The following is a 23893-nucleotide window of genomic DNA, read 5'->3' as shown; positions in this document are numbered from 1 at the left end:
CGGCTAGTTTTTTGTATTTTTTAGTAGAGACAGGGTTTCACCGTGTTAGCCAGGATGGTCTCGATCTCCTGACCTCGTGGTCCGCCCGTCTCGGCTTCCCAAAGTGCTGGGATTACAGGCTTGAGCCACCGCGCCCGGCCTGCCATTTGTATATCTTCTTTTGAGAAATGTGTATTCAGATCTTTTGTCCATTTTTAAGTGGATTATTAGATTTTTTCCTATTGAGTTGTTTGAGCTTCTTACATATTCTTGTTATTAATGCCCTGTCAGATAGACAGTTTGTAAATATTTTCTGCCATTCAGTGAGTTATCTCTTCATTTTGTTGATAGTTTCCTTTGCTGTGCAGAAGCTTTTTAACTTGATGTGATCCCATTTGTTCATTTTTGCTTTGGTTGCCTATCCTTGTCGGGTATTCTTTGTGTCTTTTTTTGATAGAGCCCTGGTTGAAGTGCAGCTGATCCTTAAACTTTTCTCTTCAGTGAAATTAAATTACAAGTGGAAAGTCTTCTGAAATGTGGCCAGAGTTCAAGAATGTTCAAATTCTTCATCCACCAAGTGCACATGTTGTAATTAGACATGTTTCCCTCTTTGCCCACAGTGCCTGATATATTTCCTTTGAGGGATAATTAGGGAAGGGGAGTGGTTCAGCTCCAAAATAAGCCTGAAGTGGTCACATTTTTCAGATCCTTATAGTTGGCAGTTTTGTTTTCTTGCATTAAAATATGCTGTGCATGCACTATGTCTTTTTGTTGTAGTCTGACTCTAAACATGTTTTGTAACGGAGGATAAGGCTCTGTCCTAAATTGTGGATGGTTTTTTAAAAGATAAGGGTTAAGGGTAAGGCCAGGTGTGGTGGCTCACGCCTGTAATCCCAGCACTTTGGGAGGCCCAGGTGGGTGGATCATGAGGCCAAGAGATCGAGATTATCCTGGCCAACATGGTGAAACCCCATCTCTACTAAAAATACAAAAATTAGCTGTACGTGGTGGTGCGTGCCTGTAGTTAGTCCCAGCTACTTGAGAGGCTGAGGCAGGAGAATCGCTTGAACCAGGAGAATCGCTTGAACCAGAGGTTGCAGTGAGCCAAGATTGCACCACTGCATTTCAGCCTGGCGACAGAGTGAGACTCCATTTCAAAAAAAAAAGATAAGGGTAGGAAGGGGTGAGAAGGCAATGTATTTTTAAGTATATAGATTTTGCCAGGTAATCGTATTATGGGAAATACAGGTGAGCAGCATCAAGGCATGGCTTATGTGCTTCTGAGAGCTCTGGGTCTGGTAACTTTCTCTTGGCTTACCCAGTGGGAGGAGTTCCTCAGGACACTTTTCTGAACTGTCCTCTCCTATTTCTACCCTGCTTTCCCTCATGTTGCCTTTCTCTGAACTGCCTTGGTGTATGTCATGCTGTTGCTTATTTCTTTTTTCTTTTCTTTTTTTTCTGAGACAGAGCCTCGTTCTGTCACCCAGGCTGGAGTGTAGTGGCATGCTCTTGACTCACTGCAACCTCCACTTTCCAGCTTCAGGCAATTCTCCTGCCTCAGCCTCCCGAGTAGCTGGGACTACAGGCGCTCACCACCACGTGCGGCTAATTTTTGTATTTTTAGTAGAGATAGGGTTTCACCATATTGGCCAGGCTGATCTTGAACTCCTGACCTTGTGATACGCCCACCTCAGCCTCCCAGAGTGCTGGGATTACAGGCGTGAGCCACCTCGCCCAGCCAACTGTTGCTTATCTCTTTGTCTGGGTTTTGGTAGCTGGGAAATCTCAGTTTCTTAGACACCTGTTTGTTGGTGGATGACTGAGCTGCCAGAACAACCTTTACACCTTATGATGTAATGATACCTGTACCTGGTGATAAGCTTGTTCTTGGCTGATCAGATAGGTTCAGCAGTGGTGACCTTCAGTATGCCAGAGAATCTGTTAAGAGTCAGCACTTTGTGTTAGAAATAAAAGTGCTTAACTGGATAAAGTATTTTAAGATTATGCTTTTAAACATGGTGAGCTTATTTTTTTTTCCTTGTGATCAGAGAGGACTGGCATCGGACAGCATAAAATGAGGACTGGTAGTTAACTCTGACTTTTAAAATTGGATTGCTGCCAGAGTAAAGTGGATTCTTCTATCCTTGATTATTCTAAATCAGTGAGTGTGACAGTTAAAACCTTAAACCATAATTTAGGACCTTTGATTATGTTTTGAAAACTCTGCTCAGAGGGTTACAAATTGGTAAAGCTAGTTAAGTGGGCAGCTGATGGCTCTGAAAGTTGAGATGAACAAGAGGGAGCGATCTGGGGCCATCTTGATGGTACCTGATGACTGATACCTGAAAACATCACAGCACCCCCACTCCAGCCCAACTCCAGACACAGGGTGCAAAGGATGTCGGTGCCTCTGGGGGACCTGCGGGTGCTGAGCTCTGCTCTAGGGAGGGATATGGTTATCGTTTGGGTACCAAATCCATCTTTCTTGTTAAATAAAACACCTGTTTGAATTATTTCAGAAGCCATAAGCATTCTTTATAGAAAAATAAGGTACAGATAAGCAAAAACTTTTTTTTTTTTTTTTTGAGACGAAATCTCGCTCTGTCGCCCAGGCTGGAGTGCAGTGGCCGGATCTCAGCTCACTGCAAGCTCTGCCTCCCGGGTTTATGCCATTCTCCTGCCTCAGCCTCCTGAGTAGCTGGGACTACAGGCGCCCGCCATCTCGCCCGGCTAGTTTTTTGTATTTTTTAGTAGAGACGGGGTTTCACCATGTTAGCCAGGATGGTCTCGATCTCCTGACCTCGTGATCCGCCCATCTCGGCCTCCCAAAGTGCTGGGATTACAGGCTTGAGCCACTGCGCCCAGCCGCAAAAACATTTTTTAAAGAAAGATTATAAACATAAACAACTCGGAGTGTATTCTGTACACTTTAAGCAGATATATGTGTAGGTATATATATATTTTTTAATCAAATTGGGATTAATATTATTGATCATATTTTGTAATCTGCCTTTTTCACCAAAAGTGTGTATTGTAAACATCTTTCCATGCCAGTTGCTATCCCACAATGTCATTTAAAATTAGGCCTTTTAAACTGGCTAGGCAAAATTTAGCTTTCAGAGGGTGGCTGTACTTGTACCCATTTTGTGGGTATTCCAAATAGGGCTAAAATGTACTTTCTAAGAGTTTAGGTCAGTGTTGGGCCTGAATGAACTAATAATAGTTAATGGGCACTTATTTGTGGATTTTTAGCTTTGGCAGAGAATTTAAAGATAATATACTCTGCCTCCATTATACTTACCCTCCATTGTACAGATGTGGAAACTGCGGCCCTGTAAAGTTTAATATCTTGCCCACAGATACATTGTTATTGCAGAACAGAGATAAAACTCTCTCCTAATAGCCGGCAGTGCCAGTACTAAACAAGGGTCGCAGGAGCTCAGGAAAGGTTTTATATAGATGTGGGAAGAAAAGTCAAGAGAGATGAAGCTTGAGAAGACTTAAAAAATATATATATGGTGTTAATAGCTATTTTTTAATTTTTTCACTTATCCCTCAGGAAAAAATGCATTCTGTTGCCTAGTTCTTATTTTAGGCCATTTCTTTTGGTCAGGAGAAGTGAATATATGATCCTGTAGTCTTCCCAGAGATATGACTGTGGGTATATACAAAATAAAAATGAATAATTACTAGTATTTGTTAGGTACTTCTGGGTTCCAGGAACTCGCATATCTCATTTTCCCCTTTCAGGAAGTTTCATGAAGGGAATATTATTATTACCCATCTTTTTTGTTTTTAGATATGGAAACTGAGACTCAGAGAAGTTGAGTACCTTGTTTAAGGTCATGGAGTATGTGCCAGGATATAAACTAGAGCAGTCTGACCTCGGGGCGCATTCTCTTATCCTTACATTTATGAACGTAAGGAATATTACTAGTGAAACATGCTTATATCATGATTAGCCTTTGCACACTAGAGTCGTTCCTTAGTGGTGTTCTCTAGTAGCAATTTCTTTTTTGGCTTTTGCTAGATTGTCAACCAGGTAACTGCCGAGCAGATACAGGGATCTCTTGGTTGTTTTCATCTCTAGAGCTGGTGTTTTCAAAAGATGTAATTGATTTAGTTCAGCACATACTTACTCAGCACTTGCGGTATCCCAGATTTTTTATTTTATTATTTTTTTTTGAGACGGAGTTTTGCTCTTGTTGCCCAGGCTGGAGTGCAATGGCGCAATCTTGGCTCACCACAACCTCTGCCTCCCAGGTTCCAACGATTCTCCTGCCTCAGACTCCTGAGTAGCTGGGATTAGAGGCATGTGCCACCACACCCTGCTGATTTTGTATTTTTAGTAGAGACAGGGTTTCTCCATCTTGGTCAGGCTGGTCTCGAACTCCCGACCTCAGATGATCCACCTGCCTTGGCCTCCCAAAGTGCTGGGATTACAGCGTGAGCCACTGTGCCCGGCCGTGGTATCCCAGATATTGTTCTAGGTATTGAGTGGGGATACATCAATTTACCGAACAGATGAAATTATTGGGATGGTTTTTGTTGGACCACTAACTTTGATGTCTGGCAGATAGATGATAACAAGAAGAGATTGACTTGTCTTAAACAGATCTCCTGCCTTAGTCCTAGCAGGAAAAATAACTTCAAAAACAAAGTCTAGATCCTTTGCTTTCTTTTTTTAAGAACTCATAACCTGGCAGGGAGTGGTGACTCGTGTAATCCCATCACTTTGGGAGGCTGAGGCGGGTGGGTCACAGGTCAGCAGTTTGAGACGAGCCTGGCCAATATGGTGAAACCCCGTCTCTACTAAAAATACAGAAATTAGCCAGTCGTGGTGGCGGACACCTGTGATCCCAGCTACTCAGGAGGCTGAGGCAGGAGAATCGCTTGAACCCAGGAGGTGGAGGGTGCAGTGAGCTGAGATCATGCCATTGCATTCCAGTCTGGGCTACAGAGCAAGACTCCATCTCAGGAAAAAAAAAAAAAAAAAAAGAATTCATAACCTTTTCTCCATTCTCAACTAATTTTTTAAAATCTTCCAGAACTCACCCAGCTAATTTCTTAATTGCAGAATTTTCTCCTTGAGCTTGAATGTCATTGGTAGGCTATCAGAAGACATTAAAAGTCCCTCCTGAAATGGTCACTTTCTTAGCTGTGGCTTTAGCCTGATGATCTGTCCAAAGCTTCCGCTTTTTCTCTCCTGCCTGTGCTTCCTGCAGCATCTCCCTGAGTCTTATCCAACACCACACAACTTCTGCAGATGGAGCCTCAGAAAGCATCATGAGGCTCTGTCAAGCAGCGCTTCCTGCAGCCTGATCAAACAGCTGCCACATGGGCAGCCACTGTCTAAGAGCAGATACTTCTGCACCCTACTTCCGGCTGGAACGTTAAAATCAGGGCTGCCATCAGAATTTCAGGCTGTGGGGACTCCATATTTAGAAGTTTAAAGTTCTGGATCCTTCTCTAAACATCCTCAACAGGATGTTGGATGTTCTTCCATATTAAACCACCCTATGTGATGGTATGCTTTAGAGAAAATTCCAGTGTCATAGGGGCTAAAAAACTTTCTATTGCTACAAAAAAATGTATACCTTATTATGATAAAGACAATATAGTAAAGTGCAGAGTTTGGAAGTTAGAAAAATGAAAGTGCCAATGATGGTACCTTAACCAAAGCAATGATTCCATTTTTAAGTATGTCTGTGTTCGTGAGTATGCACCTCATATGGCTGCATTTCTTTTCTTTTTCTTTTTTTTGGAGACGGAGTCTCACTGTGTCGCCCAGGCTGGAGTGCAATGGCGCGATCTTGGCTCACTGCAATGTCTACCTCCTGGGTTCAAGCGATTCTCCTGCCTCAGCCTCCTGAGTAGCTGGGACTACAGGCATGCACCACCACATCTGGCTAATTTTTGCATTTTTGGTAGAGATGGGGTTTCACCGTCTTAATCAGGATGGTCTTGATCTCCTGACCTCGTGATCCGCCCACCTCAACTCCCAAAGAGCTAGGATTACAGGCGTGAGCTACTGCGCCCGGCCTATGGTTGCATTTGTAATTGTGTAAAAATTTATAGCCTACATGTGATTGTCATGTGTGAAGATGTTATGCTTGATCCATATTGGTAGATTATATAGGTTAAGTTGTTTTTCCAGTAAATACCCACTCTCAGTTTCTCATCAAGTTGTGCTTGTGACTTCTGATATGGTTTTTTTTTTTTTTTTCTTTGAGATGACAAAGAGGGCAGTGGGTTTGCAGCCATTGATAAGAGAACATGCAGGTTCTGAAAAGGGCTCAAGCTGAGATCTTGGCTTTGTTAGGATGACAAAGGATGACTATGGGCACATAGTTGCCACCTGTGGGGGCCTACATGAGGTTTATAAAAAAGCAGCAGTAGACATCCCTGGTAGATGGAGTTTTGATCAACTACAAATTCAGCAACATTGATAAGCCAAAGTTGTCTCAGCCTAGCACCCTGAGTTTATTCTCACTGAATCAAGTTTATGATGGATGAGTACTATGTAAAAATGTCTTGTAAGCTTTCAAAATGAATCATTTGAAGTAAACCTCTTGAGATTGGGAGGCAGGATTGAACTGAAATAATTCTTTTAACCTCTAATCCCCTGTTGGCTTTAGGAGGAAGAATAGGGGAGGTGGATATAGAGAGGGATTCTGGGAGGGAGTACAGTGCTGGGAGAGATGGAAAGGCACCAGGGCCTCACCCTTCCTTTATTCTCCTTTGCTTAGCTCCTGTATCGCAACTCTAAGGAAAGCAAGAGCTTATCAGTAGCTCTTCATACTAGCTGTAATGCCAGTTCCTTTAAGCTTCATTATGTTTCTACCTCGAAAATGGGAATAATGATATGTCCATGTTATATAATAGACATATGAACATTTATTAATATCAAATGCCATTATGCATGTAAAGTCCTTAGCACAGGATACTTAGCATGTAGTTAACCTTTAAGAGATGTGGGCTGTTACTGTTGTTACTCAGAAGTTTCATCAGAGCCACTTGGATGGTTTCAGAAAGTTCTTAATCATTAATCTTAAGAGTGCATAAATCTCTCCCAGCTAAGGTATTAATAAAAGGGGAGTATTTTGTTGTGATTGTTGCCATGTTGTCATGCCAGGAATGACAGGAAAGTTCACTGTGTGGTAACTCTTTCTTAGAAAATTTTTCACTATCTCTCAAAGTTTCTTTTCCTTGTTCCTTTATACATTTGCAAAAGATTTGGTTATATTTAAAATTCCAACCTAATAGGAAGACTTAGTTGTTGACTTTTTTCATTATTAACATTTGGCCTTTGACATTTTGCTAGTTTCATTGTGTGGAGTTATTTTTCTTCCCTCTTCCCTAATTTTTTTTTTTTTTTAGACGGAGTCTTGCTCTGTTGCCTGGGCTGGAGTGCAATGGTGCAGTCTTGGCTCACTGCGACCTCCACCTCCCGGGTTCAAGCGATTTCTCCTGCCTTAGCCTCTTGAGTAGCTGGGGTTACAGGCTCATGCCACCATGCCCAGCTAATTTTTGTATTTTTTAGTAGAGATGGGGTTTCACCATGTTGGTCAGGGTGGTCTTGAACTTCTGACCTTGTGATTCACCTGCCTTGGCCTCCCAAAGTGCAGGGATTACAGGCGTGAGCCGCTGTACCCAGCCCCTCTTTCCTAACTTCTAATGGTCTCTCTTCAAAGGTTCAATTTTGTCCATTTATCACATCTCTTTAGTGGTTCATTTAAGATATGAGTAAATCCGACCGGGCGTGGTGGCACACGCCTGTAATCCCAGCACTTTGGGAGGCCGAGGCGGGTGGATCTCGAGGTCAGGAGATCAAGACCATCCTGGCTAACACAGTGAAACCCTGTCTCTACTAAAGAATATATAAAATTAGCCGGGCGTAGTGGCAAGCGCCTATAGTCCCAGCTACTCGGGAGGCTGAGACAGGAGAATGGCGTGAACCCCAGAGGCGGAGGTTGCAGTGAGCCAAGATTGTGCCATTGTACTGCAGCCTGGGCAACAGAGCAAGACTCCATCTCAAAAAAAAAAAAAAAAAGATATGAGTAAATCAAATCAAGTAAAATCATAACTAGCATAAATAAAATCAAATTGTCTCTGAAACTAATACTGTTATGTATTTCAAAGGCAGTTGTAAAACCATGCTGTTTTGATTTCACATTTAAATGCTTTTCCTAAAATAATAGCCATTGCTTTTCCGTCTCATACCCTGTCCTTCATTTCCTGTAGACTTGGCTGGTGCACAGGCTTTCAGAGGTGGCATGTGAAACCTCAGTTGTTTTGGGAAGGGAGGGATTTCAGCTGTAAGATAGGGCTTATGTATGAGTGGGGGCAAGGGAAGCCCTGGCCACAATGATGAAATGTGTTGAAGATGACCTTCGTCTTGTGACAGATTGCCAGCTTCTGTTTCAGACGATGTTTTTTGTTTTTGTTTTTGTTTTTGTTTGCTTTTGCTGAGAGTTTTGTTTTTGTTTTTTTGTTTATTTTTTTGAGATGGAGTCTGCTCTCTCATCCAGGCTGGAGTGCTGTGGCACAGTCTCCACCTCCCAGTTGCAAGCGATTTTTGTGGTGTCTCAGCCTTCTGAGTAGCTAGGGTTACAGGCGTGCACCACCATGCCCGGCTAATTTTTGTATTTTTAGTGGAGACAGGGTTTCGCCATGTTGGCCAGACTGGTCTCAAACTCCTGATCCACCTACCTTGGCCTCCCAAAGTGCTGGGATTACAGGCATGAGCCACTGCGCCTGGCCTTTGCTAAGAGTATTGAAGTACTTGAAAATACTTGAAGTGAATGAGTCCTGTTTTTCAAATAAAAAAATCTGTGTTCCTCCAGACATAAAATTGAATCTCTTGAGATTAACTTCCCAATGTGTCCCTGTACTTGGGAGCAGTAATGATTCTCTTTCACTCTTGGTCTCCCCATGAATATTTGCCTCCTGTCTATGCAAATCACTGGGAATAGCACTTTCCCTAGCGAGTCAGTCAGTCTGTAGTATTGGGTATCTTGTTAGTTAAAGAGAGGAATCTGGGACCCAGATCCCAGGGATGAGTTGTTTGGCATCAGCAGGTATGCTGTTTTATCTCTGAGGGACTCCTGGGCTGGCCTCAGTGTTTATACTTTGTGCTTTCTCCTTTGATGCCCCAGTGTATTCTCTTGGCCCTTCTTTTTCTTACTCTTTACCTACCTACTTACCTGTCATCAGTCTGCAGCCCCCAACTTGCCTAGTTTAGCTTCAAGTTCACTTACCCTACAAATCTCTCTCTTTTTTTTTTTTTTGAGATGGAGTCTTGCTCTGTTACCTAGGCTGCAGTGCAGTGGTGAGATCTCAGCTCACTCCATCCTCCACCTCCCAGGCTCAAGCGATTCTCCTGCCTCAGCCTCTTGAGTAGCTGGGACTACAGGCGCCCACCACCATACCTGGCTAATTTTTGTATTTTTTTTTTTTTTTTTTGAGGCAGAGTCTCGCTCTGTTGCCCGGACTGGAGTGCAGTGGCCGGATCTCAGCTCACTGCAAGCTCCGCCTCCTGGGTTTACGCCATTCTCCTGCCTCAGCCTCCCAAGTAGCTGGGACTACAGGCACCCGCCACCTCGCCCGGCTAGTTTTTGTATTTTTAGTAGAGACGGGGTTTCAACGTGTTAGCCAGGATGGTCTCGATCTCCTGACCTTGTGATCCGCCCGTCTCGGCCTCCCAAAGTGCTGGGATTACAGGCTTGAGCCACCGCGCCCGGCCTAATTTTTGTATTTTTAGTAGAAACGGGGTTTCACCATGTTAGCCAAGCTAATCTTGAACTTCTGACCTCAGGTGATCTGCCCGTCTCAGCCTCCCAAAGTGCTGGGATTACAGGTGTGAGCCACTGTGCCCGGCCCCTACAAATCTCTTTATGCAGCTTTACGTTCCAGAGAAGAGAAGTGGCTGCTTTTTCCCTTTTTGTTTTAAAGGTCACTTTCTCCTACCTGCTGAATAAAGATGATCCATGCTAAAAGGGTGACAGGAAGAACCTGGTGTACCTATAAGTAGTGCCCGAAGAGTGCAATAAGTATGGCAGATGCAATCTGGGTGGCAGACAGAGAAGGGATACGGGAGCTCTGGGGTGCATGAGAGAGGCCCTCAGTGTGGTGTGGTGTGGCTGTCCTATCTGGTCCTGTTACAGAGGAGCAGCTAAGGAATAAACCAACCGCAGTAGGAGTTTGAGGATGGGAACAAGATGCATTGTGGAAGAGACTTTGATTTTGGAAAGTTCTGATCCAGGCTTAGCCACTTGATGGTGACCTTAGACATGTAACTTTGCCTATCTGAGACTTCCTTTTCTTATCTGTAACATGTATAGGTGTCTTCCCTGCAGGCTTATTTTGAGGATGAGAAGAAATAAACCATATAAACCCAGCTAAGGACCTGACACATGGCAGATACTCAACAGTGGCTAGATGCTCTTATTATTAATAACTTGAACTGGAAGATTTGTTATTTAAGCAACATTTTTATGTAGCTACCATTTGCTAAGCACTATTAAAATTAGGAATGCAGAGAAACAGTCTGTGCACTCAGGAGCTTCACGTTCTGTTGGGGAGATGGCTGGTCACCAGGGTTCTCTGCACAGAAGTTGGAGCTGCCTACTTACAAGGGAGGCATGCCCAGGTGCTCTGGGGGCACAGAGCAAGACCCACTGCAGAACCTGAGGCAGCATCCACTCTTGTGGAAAAGCTGTGTAGGTCTTGGAAAGGTTGACATTAAAGCGAGATTTGGTGTGCGGAGGAGGGGGATAATGTAGCAGGCAGGCAAGAGGGGTGTGAAAAGCTCGTAGCTGTGTTGGGACTGGGTGGCATCTTTCCCCATCCCTTATGTAAGGTATGTGCACACGTGTGTGACAGTGAGAGGGAAGTCTTGAGGAATAGAATCCAAGGGGTGCTGCTAGGACCTGCAGGAGTATCTCCAAGATTCTATGAGGATTCCTTCTTTCTGTGACATGCTGCTGTACCATAGATCAGTCTGGCCCTTAGTGAGCCTGTGGGCACCTCTCATCTGTCTCTGGTTCCTCTTGCCTTCTTCCTGCTCCAAGCCTTTTAACTCCCAGCTCTTCCCCTAGCTTAATGTTTATAGAGCAGTTTTGGAGGTGGTGGTAGTAGGGGAGGCACAGATGGCAATGCCATGTGTCTTTGCAGCTGCTGTCAGTCACATCCGTTAGCTTAAATCATAAAGCAGTGACAGCTCCATAACTGCCACCTGACAACCTTTTTTCTGGCACTTGTGCATATCCCAGCACAACAATCTTTACTGTCAGTATAATGTGGTAGTTAAGAGCATGGTGGCGGGCACGCCTGTAATCCCAGCACTTTGGGAGGCCGAGATGGGCGGATCACGAGGTCAGGAGATCGAGACCATCCTGGCTAACACAGTGAAACCCCGTCTCTACTAAAAAATACAAGAAATTAGCCGGGCATAGTGGTGGGTGCCTGTAGTCCCAGCTACTCGGGAGGCTGAGGCAGGAGAATGGTGTGAACCCGGGAGGCGGAGCTTGCAGCAGTGAGCAGAGATGGTGCCAGTGCACTTCAGCACTCCAGCCTGGGTGACAGAGCAAGACTCCATCTCAAAAAAAAAAAAAAAAAAAAAAGCATGGCTTTAGTGTCACACAGAGTTTTTCTACTTGCTAATGGTGAATTTGGGCCGGGTGTTTAACTTCTCTGAGCCTCAGTTTTCTGATCTGTGAAATGGGAATAAAATAAAAGTATCTGGCCCATAAGGTTGCTGTTAGTCTTAAGTGATGCAATCTATGGAAAGCTGTTTACATAGTACCTGGCATGTAGTGAATATTTATTAAATGTTATTTAGTTGCTATTATTCCTCACCACCCCAGAAGCTGCAGCTGTGTGTGTGTGTGTTTTCGCTTTCATGTGTGTGTTCTTTGGGCCACCAGTGCAGGTCCTGATTGTGGCAAGACTTGACCTCATTTCCTTCCAGCATTGTTCTTCCCCAGCACTCGAAGTGTGTGTCTGGAGCCAGGCATGCTGTCCCTCTTATAGGACTGTGCCATACCCACCATGGGTACCTTTACAGTCTACCTAGAGGGCCTCCCTTCCTGCACAGTTTTCTTTTTCAGTGAGTTGTTTCATGGATTTCCTTTCTGTCCTGTAACAGTATCTTCGTCTGTCTCAAGGGCTTCTAGGAGGACTTGGGGTTTGGGCAGTATGTGAAGTCCAGAGCTTAATGCCTGCGGTTCAGCTTGGCTTCCCTCTCCTTTCAAGTGAACCTCCTCAGCTTCTGCCAACAGCACCCTTCTTTCCCTAGTCACTCATACGCCAAACCAGTCACAGCCCCCACTGTGCCCTTTGTGGGGCCCTCTGTGGTGATCTGTCTGTATTTCCATGGCCACCTTCTATCTAGCATTTCCTGGTGCCTGCAACCACCTACCACAAGAGCTTGACTGGCCGCTCCACTTCCCACTTGCTCCCCGTCTGCACCACCCCCAGATGCCCACACACCACAGCCAGCCTTCTGCTGAATGTGGCCTTCATGGTGTCATCTTCCCATTTAAGAGCCCTCCACGCTCCTTGCCCCTTCCACTGATCCAAATCCTAACCTGCTTTCAAGGCGCAGCCAAGATCCTGCCTGCTTCTGGTTCTGTTGAAGGAGCGTTAGCTTGGATTTGGGAGGCCGCTGGCTCTAGCCATTTCTTTTCTGTGTGACCTTTTGCTTCCTGAGGCAGGTCCTTATCCCATCAAGCTTGCCGACCCTCTCTGGGAATGGTTCACAGATAATAAGAGAACCAAACCAGTTAGCTGTTCGGTGAGATCAGGTCCGTGGGGTCTGAGGCTTATATTGGTGTTTGGGTCTTAACATTTATTTTCTAACGTTAGTTTTATTTATTTATTTATTTGGGAGAGTTTAATGAGGTGTTGGGATTGTTTAAAGGCCTAGCAAATGCCTGGTGAGAGTGATCCTTGCTAAGAATCATAAATGAGTAATGCTTTCACTGTGCTTCAAGAAATGATGAGCTGTCAAAACAGAGTGAAGAATTTAGTTTGCATCTTAATGAGCAGATACTCTCTTCCTTAAAACAAAAACAAAAACAAAAAACCCTGAGGTCAGGAAAAAATCTGCGTCTAAATGTGAAGAAAATGATTTAGAATGGCCAAATGAATAAGTATTGCTTAGCTGTTGGGCTAATGAATTGTCCAAGGTCATTGCTTGTTCCCCTGCCCTGGAGACTTGTTACAACTGAAAGGACATTTGTGGGTATTACTTTGTAATAGGAAAAAAGTTGAAGATTTGTGGTTGCCTAGGGTTAGGGGTACAATGTAAACAGAGGGATTAAGTGGGGAATAACAGGTCAGCTTTGGTATGAGGTGCTTTGCCTTAGAATATTCCTTTCGGGATGATGAAAATGAGCTAAAATTGATTGTGGTGATGATTATACAACTCTGAATATACTGAATACCATTTCAATACTTTATATTGTTAAACATTATATTAAATACTTTGGTGAATTATATGGTTGGTAAATTACATCTTTTTTTTTTTTTTTTTTTTTTTTTTTAAAGAGACATTGTTTCCCTCTGTTACCCAGGCAGGAGTGCAGTAACATGATCATAGCTCACTGCAACCTTCAACTCCTGGGCTCAAGGGATCCTCCCACCTCAGCCTCCTGAGTAGCTGAGTCTACAGGCACATGTCATTGTCCCTAAGTTTTTTTTTTTGGTAGGGACAGGGTTTCACTATGTTGCCCAGGCTAGTCTCAAACTCATGGCCTCGAGCAATCCCCACTCCTCCACCACCTCACCCTCCCAAAGTACTGGGATTGCAGGCAAAGTGTAAATCGCATGCCCAGCCAATTATACCTTTTTTTTCCTTTCTTTTTTTGGAGACAAGATCTTGCTCCGTTGCCCAGACTGTAATGCAGTGGTGTGATCTCAGCTCACTCCAGCCTCAACCTCCTGGACTGAAGCAACCTTCCTACGTTAGCCCTCCAAGTAGCTGGAACTACAGGTACACACACCACACCCAGGTAGTTTTGTTCATTTTTTGTAGAAACAAGGTCTCACTATGTTACCCAGGCTGATCTCGAAGTCCTGGGCTCAAGAGATCCTCCTGCCCTCGGCCTCCCAAAATGTTGGGATTATAGACGTTAGCCACTGTGTCTGACCTCAATTATATCTTAATAACTTTTTTTTTTTTGAGACAGTCTTACCTCATCGCCCAGGCTGGAGTGCAATGGCGTGATCTCAGCTGACTGCGATCTCTGCCTCCTGGGTTCAAGCAATTCTCCTGCCTCAGCCTCCCCAGTAGCTGGGATTACAAGCGTGTGCCACCATGCCCGGCTAATTTTTTTTGTATTTTTAGTAGAGACAGGGTTTCACCATATTGGCCAGGCTGGCCTCGAACTCCAGACCTCAGGTGATCTTCCCGCCTTGGCCTCCCAAAATGCTGGGATTACAGGAATGAGCCACCATGCCCGTCCTTAATAAAACTTTTACAAAGACAGAGTTTAAAGTTCAAAAGTACTAAGCCTGGTGTCAGAACTGATACTGAGTTCTGGCTTTACCATCTATTTAGTTCTGTGAACCTGGGTTTATTATTTAAACCCTTAGCACTTCATTGGTTGTATCTGTAAAGTGAGGATGAAAATACCATACAGATTGTTGTCAAGATAAGTGACATAGGACATTGAAAGTGAACATAGTAAGCTCCAATGACATATTTTTATGTATTTAATTTAGGCATATATCATTGTGGATAATAGATGCTTAGTCTGAAATGCTTTGTGGAGTTTCCAAGTAGCCCTCTGAAATGAATACAGGTTGAATATTTCTCATCTGAAAACCCAAAATCCCTTCCTTTTGAGTGTCATATTTGGATTAAGAATATTCAACCTGTATGTTTTAGGGCTGAGAACTGATTTGCATAACGCGTAAACAGCAGAATCCTGAAAGACCAGGTACCTATTTGGGTTTGTGTATGTGGTTTGTTACCTTGAGACCAGACGTTGTGAGTTAGCCTCTTACTGCATGTCTGCCTCCCTGGCTTCAGATGCTGTTCTCTTGGTTTGTTGTCAGAGTAATTGTTGCTTGTAACTGCCAAAAGTACATAGCTAGTGGAATAGAGCTGTGGTCAGCAGCGAAGCTACCTCCTGTCATGCTTTCAGAAGCATGGGGAATGAGCCTGCTAGTCAGGCCTGCTTGGAGGGAGCCAAGCCCTCTGGCCAGGAGTGGGGTACCAGCAGCCCTGGGAATCAGCTTCAGGAAACAAATCCTGTTTTGGTTTTTAGCTTCCTACAGCTGGATAGTGGATGGATGCATTCAGCCTTTAGTCTGTATTCTCAGTGAGAAGGCTCCAAATTAAAAGTCTGACCTTGACTATGCCTCTACTCTTATTAGTGAGACCAGAAAGTATTTCCGGAAGCCAGCTAAGGGAAGAATGTGACGATAGTTCAGTGATACTTGGCACTAATACACTTAGGTAGGAATTTTTAATAGAGCAATTTCTTTAATTTCACAAGAGCTGTGCATAGGATTGAGGAATAATATCAGGATCAAGAATTATTGTCTCTTTATATGTTTTTATGTGTCCGTCCTTTCAGGAAACTTACTGACAATTTACTGTCTGTCAGGAATTATATGCTAGGAGTTGAGGCTAAAAATCCGTAAAGGTACAGCCTCAGCCCTCAGTTTGTATCATTGGTTGGCAAGACAGACAAGGTCAGAGACTCTTGCAGTTCAGTGTGAAAAGTGCTATGCTTGGCTGGATGTGGTGGCTCACGCCTGTACTCCCAGCACTTTGGGAGGCTGAGGAGGGCAGATTACTGGAGGTGAGGAGTTTGAGACCAGTCTAGCCAACATAGTGAAACCCCGTCTCTACTAAAAAAAAAAAAAAAAGAAAAAAAAAATTAACCAGATGTGATGGTGGGCACCTGTAATCCCAGCTACTAAGGAGGCTCAGGAATGAGAATCTCTTGAACCTGGGAGGCAGAAGTTGCAGTGAGCGGAGATCATGCCACCGAACTCCTGCATGGGTGACAGAGGGAGACTCTGTCTTTAAAAATAAATAAATAAATAAATGGATAACCACACTCATATACAGAGTGTGGTTTGGGTATCTAGCAAAGGGGCACCTCAGTGTTCTGATGGAGAGAGTTTTGACCACAGAAAGCCTCACAGGACCTGAACTGTGTGGACAGTGGATTGGACAGTGAGTTGGATGGACAGGAGTGGAGACAGTGGGTTGGGTGGTCCCAGTGGATGCAGTAGGTGCCAGTTGGAGGCAGTGTGACTGGCAGTCGGGAGCATGCGAGCTAGGAAATGATGGTGGCTCAAAGTCAGAGTGACCACAGGGATAGATAGACATGGGTGATTTGGAGCTATTAAGAAAGCAGAGCACAGGGTGTGAGAGGTAGGGAGTAGGTAAGAGTGACTCCCAGGTTTCTGGTGTGGCCAGCTGGGTGGCTAGTCCTGAACCAGAGCTCAGAGGAGCAGATTTGGCAAGGGGTGGTTATGAGCTGATTTTGAAATGTCAATTTGAAGGATCTGAGGGACATATTCTGGTGCAGGTAGCCAGGAGGCTGTTGAGGTGTCCAGGCCTGGAGCTCTGAAGGCAGATCTGGAGTGAAATACCACTTAGGGGTCATCAGCCTATACTGTTGAAACACCTTTGAGTGGAAGAGCTCATCCAGGGAACACAGGGTTTGTAAGGAAGTAAGAGGACCCTGCCCAGAAGGGAGATTTGACCAAGAGGAGGTCCAAGAAAGTGAATGTTGGCCTGTATTAGGATTCCCTAGAAGGACAGAACTAATAGGAGATATATATATATATATCTCCTATATGTATCTGGAGTTTATTAAGTATTAACTTACATGATCACAAGGTCCCACAATAGGCTGTCTGCAAGTTTGAGGAGCAAGAATAGCCGGTCAGAGTCTCAAAATTGAAGAACTTGGAGTCCGATGTTTCAGGGCATGAAGCATCCAGCATGGGAGAAAGATGTAGGCTGGGAGGATAGACCAGTCTCGCCGTTTCACCTTTTTTGTGCCTGCTTTATATTCACTGGTAGCTAATTAGATTGTGCTCACCAGATTAAAAGTGGGTCCCAGCCCACTGACTCAAATGTTAATTTCCTTTGGCAACACCTTCACAACCACACCCAGGATCAATATTTTGTATCCTTCAATTCAATCAAGTTGATACTCAGTATTAACCATCACAAGTCCACCCCTTGTCAACTTGAACCCATACACATCTCCTGAGATCATACATAATCTTCAAATAAAGACAATAATAAGGTCATAATTACGCCTAACATAATACAACTATCCTTCATACAACTGGAAACTCACCAATCTCCAACCCAAATACCATTACATAAAGTTAACAATACTTAAATGCTGATATGAAGTCAGTAAATCTTATGTCACATGATAAAGGAAAAGGAAATAAAACAAATGTATATATGCACAAACATGTTTTTAACAAAAGAAGGAGGAAATACTCGTGACAATTACCGTTCTCATTTCTGCAGTTGGTCACATGGTCGTAGCTGGTATTGATGACTACCTTCTTCTACTACTTATTCTGTATTCCCTTTGCCTTCAGCAAACACCTCAGCAGGTCGTGGTTTTTTCCCTGGTGGAGTTAACCAAACCTTTATTCCTGAGTGGTCTGGACCGTTTGTAGTCCTGCCTGGATTGGACTGTTGTAGTTTCCCATTGACCTTAATCGCAGGGCGTGGTAATACTAAGAGACACCCTAATGGATCTCCTGTATTCCATGCATACTCTTCCTTCACCTCCATTATGGAGAGTAGACTGATTTCATTTTGATAGTCCAGGTCAGTCAGCCCGGCCAACGCTGTAACTCTCTTCTTAGCCTATTGACTTAAAGGTAGGAGGAGCCCAAAGTGTCCAGGTAGCAACCTCAACTTTCAGTTTAATGGAATTGTTGTGTCTCCTGGTGGCAGCGTTCCTCCCTCTGGAACTAAGACCTCTAGACCAGCAGAACATAATGTCGTGGGAACAGGAAGCAAAAATTTTGCTAGTGGATCACTAGGGGTGATGGTGAATGGTGCTACTTCCACCTCCAACCTTTAATTCCTGGACCCGTGAATCCTGGCTATGGGATAAAGAGTACCATATATTGAAAGCTGATTCAGAGCATACACGGCCTTCTAGAGAACTTTGCCCCAGCCCTGCAAATTATTGTTACCTAGTTGGCATTGTAATTGTGACTTCGAAAGACCATTACACCATTCTGTCAATCCAGCTGCTTCAGGATGATGGGGAACACGGTAAGACCAGTGAATTCCATGAGTATGAACCCACTGCTGCACTTCTTTAGCCGCAAAGTGAGTGCCTTGGTCAGAGGCAATGCTGTGTGGAATACCATGATGGTGGATAAGGCATACTGTGAGTCCATGGATGGTAGTCTTGGCAGAAGCATTGTGTGCAGGATAGGCAAACCCATATCCAGAGTGTATATTCCAGTGAAGACAAGCCTCTGCCCTTTCAGTGATGGAAGAGGTCCAATATAATCAACTGGCCACCAGGTAGCTGGCTGATCACCCTGAGGAATAGTGCCATATCGAGGGCTCAGTGTTGGTCTCTGCTGCTGGCAAATTGGGCCAGTGGCCGTAGCCAGGTCAGTCTTGGTGAGTGGAAGTCCATGTTGCTGAGCCCAGGCGTGACCTCCATCCCTGCCACCCTGGCCACTTTGTTTATGGACCCATTGGGTGATGACAGGGGTGGCTGGGAAAAGAGGCTGAGTGGTGTCCACAGAACGGGTCATCCTATCCACTTGATTATTAAAATGCTCCTCTTCTGAGGTCACCCATTGGTGAGTACTCACATGAAGATACAAATATCTTCACAGTTTTTGACCACTCAGAGAGGACCATCCACATACCTCTTCCCCAAATTTCTTTGTCACCAATTTTCCAATCATGCTTCTTCCAAGTCCCTGAATATCCAGCCAGACCATTGGCTACAGCCTGTGAATCAGTATATAATCGGACTTCTGGCCATTTCTCTTTCCATGCAAAGTGGACAACCAGGTGCACTGCTCAAAGTTCTGTCCACTGGGAAGGTTTCCCTTCACTGTTTTCCTTCAGGGATGTCCTAGAAAGGGTCTGTGGTGCTGCAGCTGTCCACTTGCGGTGGTGCCTGCATATCGTGCAGAACCATCTGTGAACCAGGCCCTAGTCTTTTTTTCCTGTCAGCTGATCATAGGGAACTCCCCATGAGGTCATCGGTGCAGGCTGGGGAGAAGGCAGGGTGGCAGGAGTGGAGACCATGGATATTTGAGCCACTTCCTCATGTAACTTGTGCCTTCAGGACCTGCTCGAGCCCAATCACATATATACCACTTCCATCTGATGATGGAATGCTGCTGTGCACAACCCACTTTATGGCTAGATGGGTTAGAAGGTGCCCAATTCATGATGGGCAGTTCAGGTCGCATGGTGACTTGACCCATAGTCAAACATTCAGTTTCTAGCAAAGCCCAGTAACGAGCCAAGAGCTGTCTTTCAAAAGGAGAGTCATTATCTGCAGAAGGTGGCAAGGCCTTGCTCCAAAGTCCTGGAGGCTTCCACTGTGATTCACCTATGGGGGCCTGCCAAAGGCTCCAAACAGCATCCCTATCTGCCACTGACACCTCAAGCACTATTGGATCAGCTGGGTTTTATGGCCCAAGCGGCAGAGCAGCTTGCACAGCAGCCTGGACTTGTTGCAGAGCCATCTCCTTTTCTGGACCCCACTCAAAACTTCCAGCCTTTTGGGTCACTCAGTAAATAGGCTGGAGTAACACACTCAAATGAGGAATATGTTTCCTCCAGAATCCAAATAGGCCCACTAGGCATTGTGCCTCTTTCTTGGTTGTAGGAGGGGCCAAATGTAGCAACTTACCCTTCATCTTAGAAGGACTATGTCGACAGGCCCCACACCTAAAAATTTTACTGAGGTAGAAGTTCCCTAAATTTTAGTTGGATTTATTTCCCATCCTCTGGCATGAAAATGGCTCACCAATAAGTCCAGTATGTTTGCTGCTTCTTGGATAATGTCATCAATGTAATGGACCAGTGTGATACCTTGCGGAAGCAAAAAGCGATCAAGGTCTCTTCGAATAAGATTATGACACAAAGCTGGAGAGTTGATAAGCGCCTGTGGTAGGACAGTGAAGGTATATTGTTGGTCTTGCCAGCTGAAGGCAAGTTGCTTCTGGTGGGCCTTATGGACAGGAGTGGAGAAAAAGGCATTTGCCAAGTCAATGGCTGCATACCAGGGACCAGGAGATGTGTTAATTTGCTCAAGCAATGAAACCACATCTGGTACAGCAGCTGCAACTGGAGTCACCTCTTGGTTAGGCTTATGAGAATCCACTGTCATTCTCCAAGATCCATCTGTCTTCTGCACAGCCCAAATAGGAGGGTTGAATGGGGATGTGGGAATCACCACCCCTGCATCTTTCAGGTCCTTGTTGGTGGCGTTAATCTCTGCAGTCCCTCCAGGAATGCAATATTGTTTTCGATTTACTATTTTTCTAGGTAGAGGTAGCTCTAACGGCTTCCATTAAGCCTTTCCCACCATAATAGACCTCACCCTACCAGTCAGGGAGCCAGTGTGGGGGTTCTGCCAGCTGCTAAGTATGTCTGTGCCAATTATACATTCTGGCACTGGGAAAATAACAGGATGATTCTGGGGACCCACTGGACCCACTGTAAGTCAGACCTGAACTAAAACTCCATTAATTTCCTGACCTCCATAAGCCTCTGCTTTAACTGGAAGACCACAGTGACACTTTGGGTACCCTGGAATCATCAGCTCAGAACCAGTGTCCATTAGTCCCTGAAATGTCTGATCATTTCCCTGTCCCTAGTGCACACTTACTCTGGTAAAGAGGTCTGCTTGGGGAAGGATGAGAAAGTCACTGAGTCGATAATGTAGTGAGGTCCTTCCTCAAGGGGACCCGGCCTCCCCTTCCTTCAAGGGGTTCTGGGTCTGTAAACTGGCTCAAGTCTGGAAATTGATTGAGGGGCCATGATTCTCTGTTTTTATAATTCAAACTAGTCTTTTGTCCATTTGACCTGGAAGTTTTCTGTTTGTATAAATTAAGTAGGAATGCAGGAGACTTCCTATCAGTTTCACTTCTAGGAGCAGCATGGTTAATTAGCCAGTGCTAGAGCTCTACACGAGTCAGACTATTCTGATTGCTGCTTTGTCTCTGCTGTCCGTTACAGTAGCTGCGGGCACCTTGTCTTTGACAGTTGAGTGCTGCCACTTGGCCCCTGCCACCTCGGCATCCAGTTATTCCCATTGTATTTAAATTTTGTAGTTGAGTGATTGCAGTTCCCACTGTTAGATCTGACATACAGAGAAGAGCAATTACAGGGCTCTTCAAAGATGTAGGTGCTGCCCTCACAAATCTGTTTTGCAAAGCATTGGTCAAGGATATATCTTCTGGACCCTCCCAGCTGGGATGAGTAGGTCTAAAGTGACTAATCCACTCCACCATCCCAATCTCCCTAAGCCTTTGGATCCTTTCCTCTACATTAAACCAAGGGAGATCAGGCATTTCCAGCTCACTCATAGTGGGCCATCTTTTAATCCATATTTCAGCTAACCAAGCACATAAACTATTAGAATCTTTTTTAACCTTCCGAGCTGCAACATTAAAAGCAGAGTCCCTGCTTAGTGGGCTCAAATCAATAAATTTAACCTGATCCAAATCTATGTTCCTTCTACCATTATCCTATACCCTTAATATCCATTCCCATGCCTATTCTCCAGATTTCTGTTTATATAAATTAGAGAACTCAAGCAGTTATTTTCAAGTGTGCATCTCATCACGGGTCACAGTCTCAACCTCACCTCACCCGCTGGGACTTTAGTTATAGGTCTAGAAACAAATAAGGGTGTTGGGGGTGGGTCCTGAGGATAATCAACATTATCTTGCCTGGCAGCTGCCTTAGGGGAGGCCATCAGTGTTGCCTCAGGCAGCGCAGAGTTTATCTCAGACAAAGGTGGAAAGGCTGATGGCAGTATGGGTCAGGGAGGGGATGTTGGCACTATTGGGGATGGGAAGCTGTTCCTTCTGGCAAAAAAACGTTCATCAGAGTTTACAAGCTCAGTGTCCCCAGCTTCATCAGGGTCCTCCCACACATCCTCATTCCAAGTTGCAGGATCCCATTCTTTTCCCATGAATGCCTTCACTTTAGCAGTAGACACCTGGCGAGGCTGTGCATGCACCTTTCGTTTCAGGTCAGCCACTCGCATGATAAGAGCTTGTGTCTTTTTCCACAATTTCAGCTTTTTCTCTGCCAGAGATGAGACTCTCACTCAGGACAGTCTTAGCAGATTTGAGGCTCAGTATCTGCTTCTGAAGCTGGGAGATAGAATCACTGAGTTCGTCATTTTCTTTCATCACTTTGTCCACTGAACTTGGGAGCAACCAACCAGCTTCATTATGTTACTTGGTTCTCCACGTATGGTCAAAGGTATCATATATAGAGTCACTGAACTCCTTGCCTCTCATGAGCGATGAATCAGAAGTGTCAAATGCGTTTGTTTTGCATAACTTTCTAAACAGTTCATGCCAAGGACTATCGGTGTTCTCTACTTCCATTAGCAGCAGAGTCCTTAGCATTTTGGGGTCTAATCATATTAAACAGCCAACTCCAGAAACCCCACTACGAATGAAAGAACGCCATCCTTAATATTCTGTCTTCTAGAACCACTTCTGGTACCAAAATCTGTATTAGGGTTCCTAGATGGACAGAACTAACAGGATATATGTATGTATGTGTATATATATAAAGGGGAGTTTATTACATATTAAATTACATGATCACAAGGTCCCACAACAGGCTATCTGCAAGCTTGAGGAGCAAGGAGAGCCAATCGAAGTCTCAAAACTGAAGAACTTGGAGTCTGATGTTTGAGGCCAGGAAACATCCAGCACAGGAGAAAGATATAGACTGGGAAGGAAGGCCAGTCTCACCTTTTCATGTTTTTCTGCCTGCTCTATATTCACTAGTAGCTGATTAGATTGTACCCACCAGATTAAGGCTGGGTCTGCCTTTCCCAGCCCACTGACTCAAATGTTTTGCAAGATCAATATTTTGCATCCTTTAATCAAGTTGACACTCAGTATTAACCATCACATGGTCATTCTGCCTGGAACTAATTTCTGCTCATTTTCAGGTCTCTATAAATGACACTTCCTGAGTGCAGCAGTCTTCTTTGACCCTTTCTGAATGTAGTTCAGTGTTTCAAAGTGTTCCCATTGTACCCTATATTTCCTCTAACATAGCATGTTTCTACCAAGGCTGTCAGACTCCTGTGTTCTCTGGGGACTTAGGTGCTGTGTGTTGTGTTCATCCCTGTGTTTGCTGTGTGTGGAAGAGAGCAGGTGCCTAAGAGATGATCATTCAGTAAATAAAAGAGCATGTGAACTCAAGGAGAGGAGCAGTGCCCAGGAGGAGGAGGCATGGTCGGCCACGGGAGGCAGGTTGTATTGTGGTTGAGAGTACAACCCTCGTCAGACAAACCCTTGTCAAGTAAAGCCTTTTGGGTAAAGGCTTGAGATCTATTTCTCTTAACCTGGCTTAGTCTCATTTTCCCCATCTCTAAAATGAAACAATAATACTAGTTAACTAAGCTCTGAGGAATAAATGAGATGATGTGTAGAGATAGAATCTTTTGTAGGTTTCTAGTACTTACAGCACCCATTACTCAGTATTTACTCAGTATTCTAGTTATTTTTTGTCATCTGAATTTCATGAGGGCAAAAGTCAATCCTTTTTTTTTTTTTTTTTGAGATAGGGTCTCACTTTGTCGCCCAGGCTGGAGTACAGTGGCACAATCACGGCTCCCTGCAGCCTCAACTTTCAACCAATCCTTCCATGTCAGCCTCCTGAGTAGCT

General features: G+C 44.5%; 1 protein-coding gene across 1 annotated transcript in view; it reads left to right on the top strand.

The window, feature by feature from the left end:
* Window positions 1-2377: 2377 nt before the first annotated feature.
* The window catches only part of MTMR12 (myotubularin related protein 12), an 81135-nt gene continuing 59619 nt past the window's right edge, over window positions 2378-23893 (top strand). Inside the window, exon 1 of the mRNA XM_011952580.1 lies at window positions 2378-2446. Within this exon, the coding sequence (XP_011807970.1) occupies window positions 2378-2446 (69 nt within the window). The remainder of the gene's footprint in view (window positions 2447-23893) is intronic.

Source organism: Colobus angolensis, unplaced genomic scaffold (assembly GCF_000951035.1).
Source record: "Colobus angolensis palliatus isolate OR3802 unplaced genomic scaffold, Cang.pa_1.0 Scaffold341, whole genome shotgun sequence".
In the NCBI taxonomy this organism is placed as follows: Eukaryota; Metazoa; Chordata; class Mammalia; order Primates; family Cercopithecidae; genus Colobus; species Colobus angolensis.
Note: the sequence above shows the minus strand (reverse complement) of the source record. Positions and strands in the feature narration are given on the sequence as shown.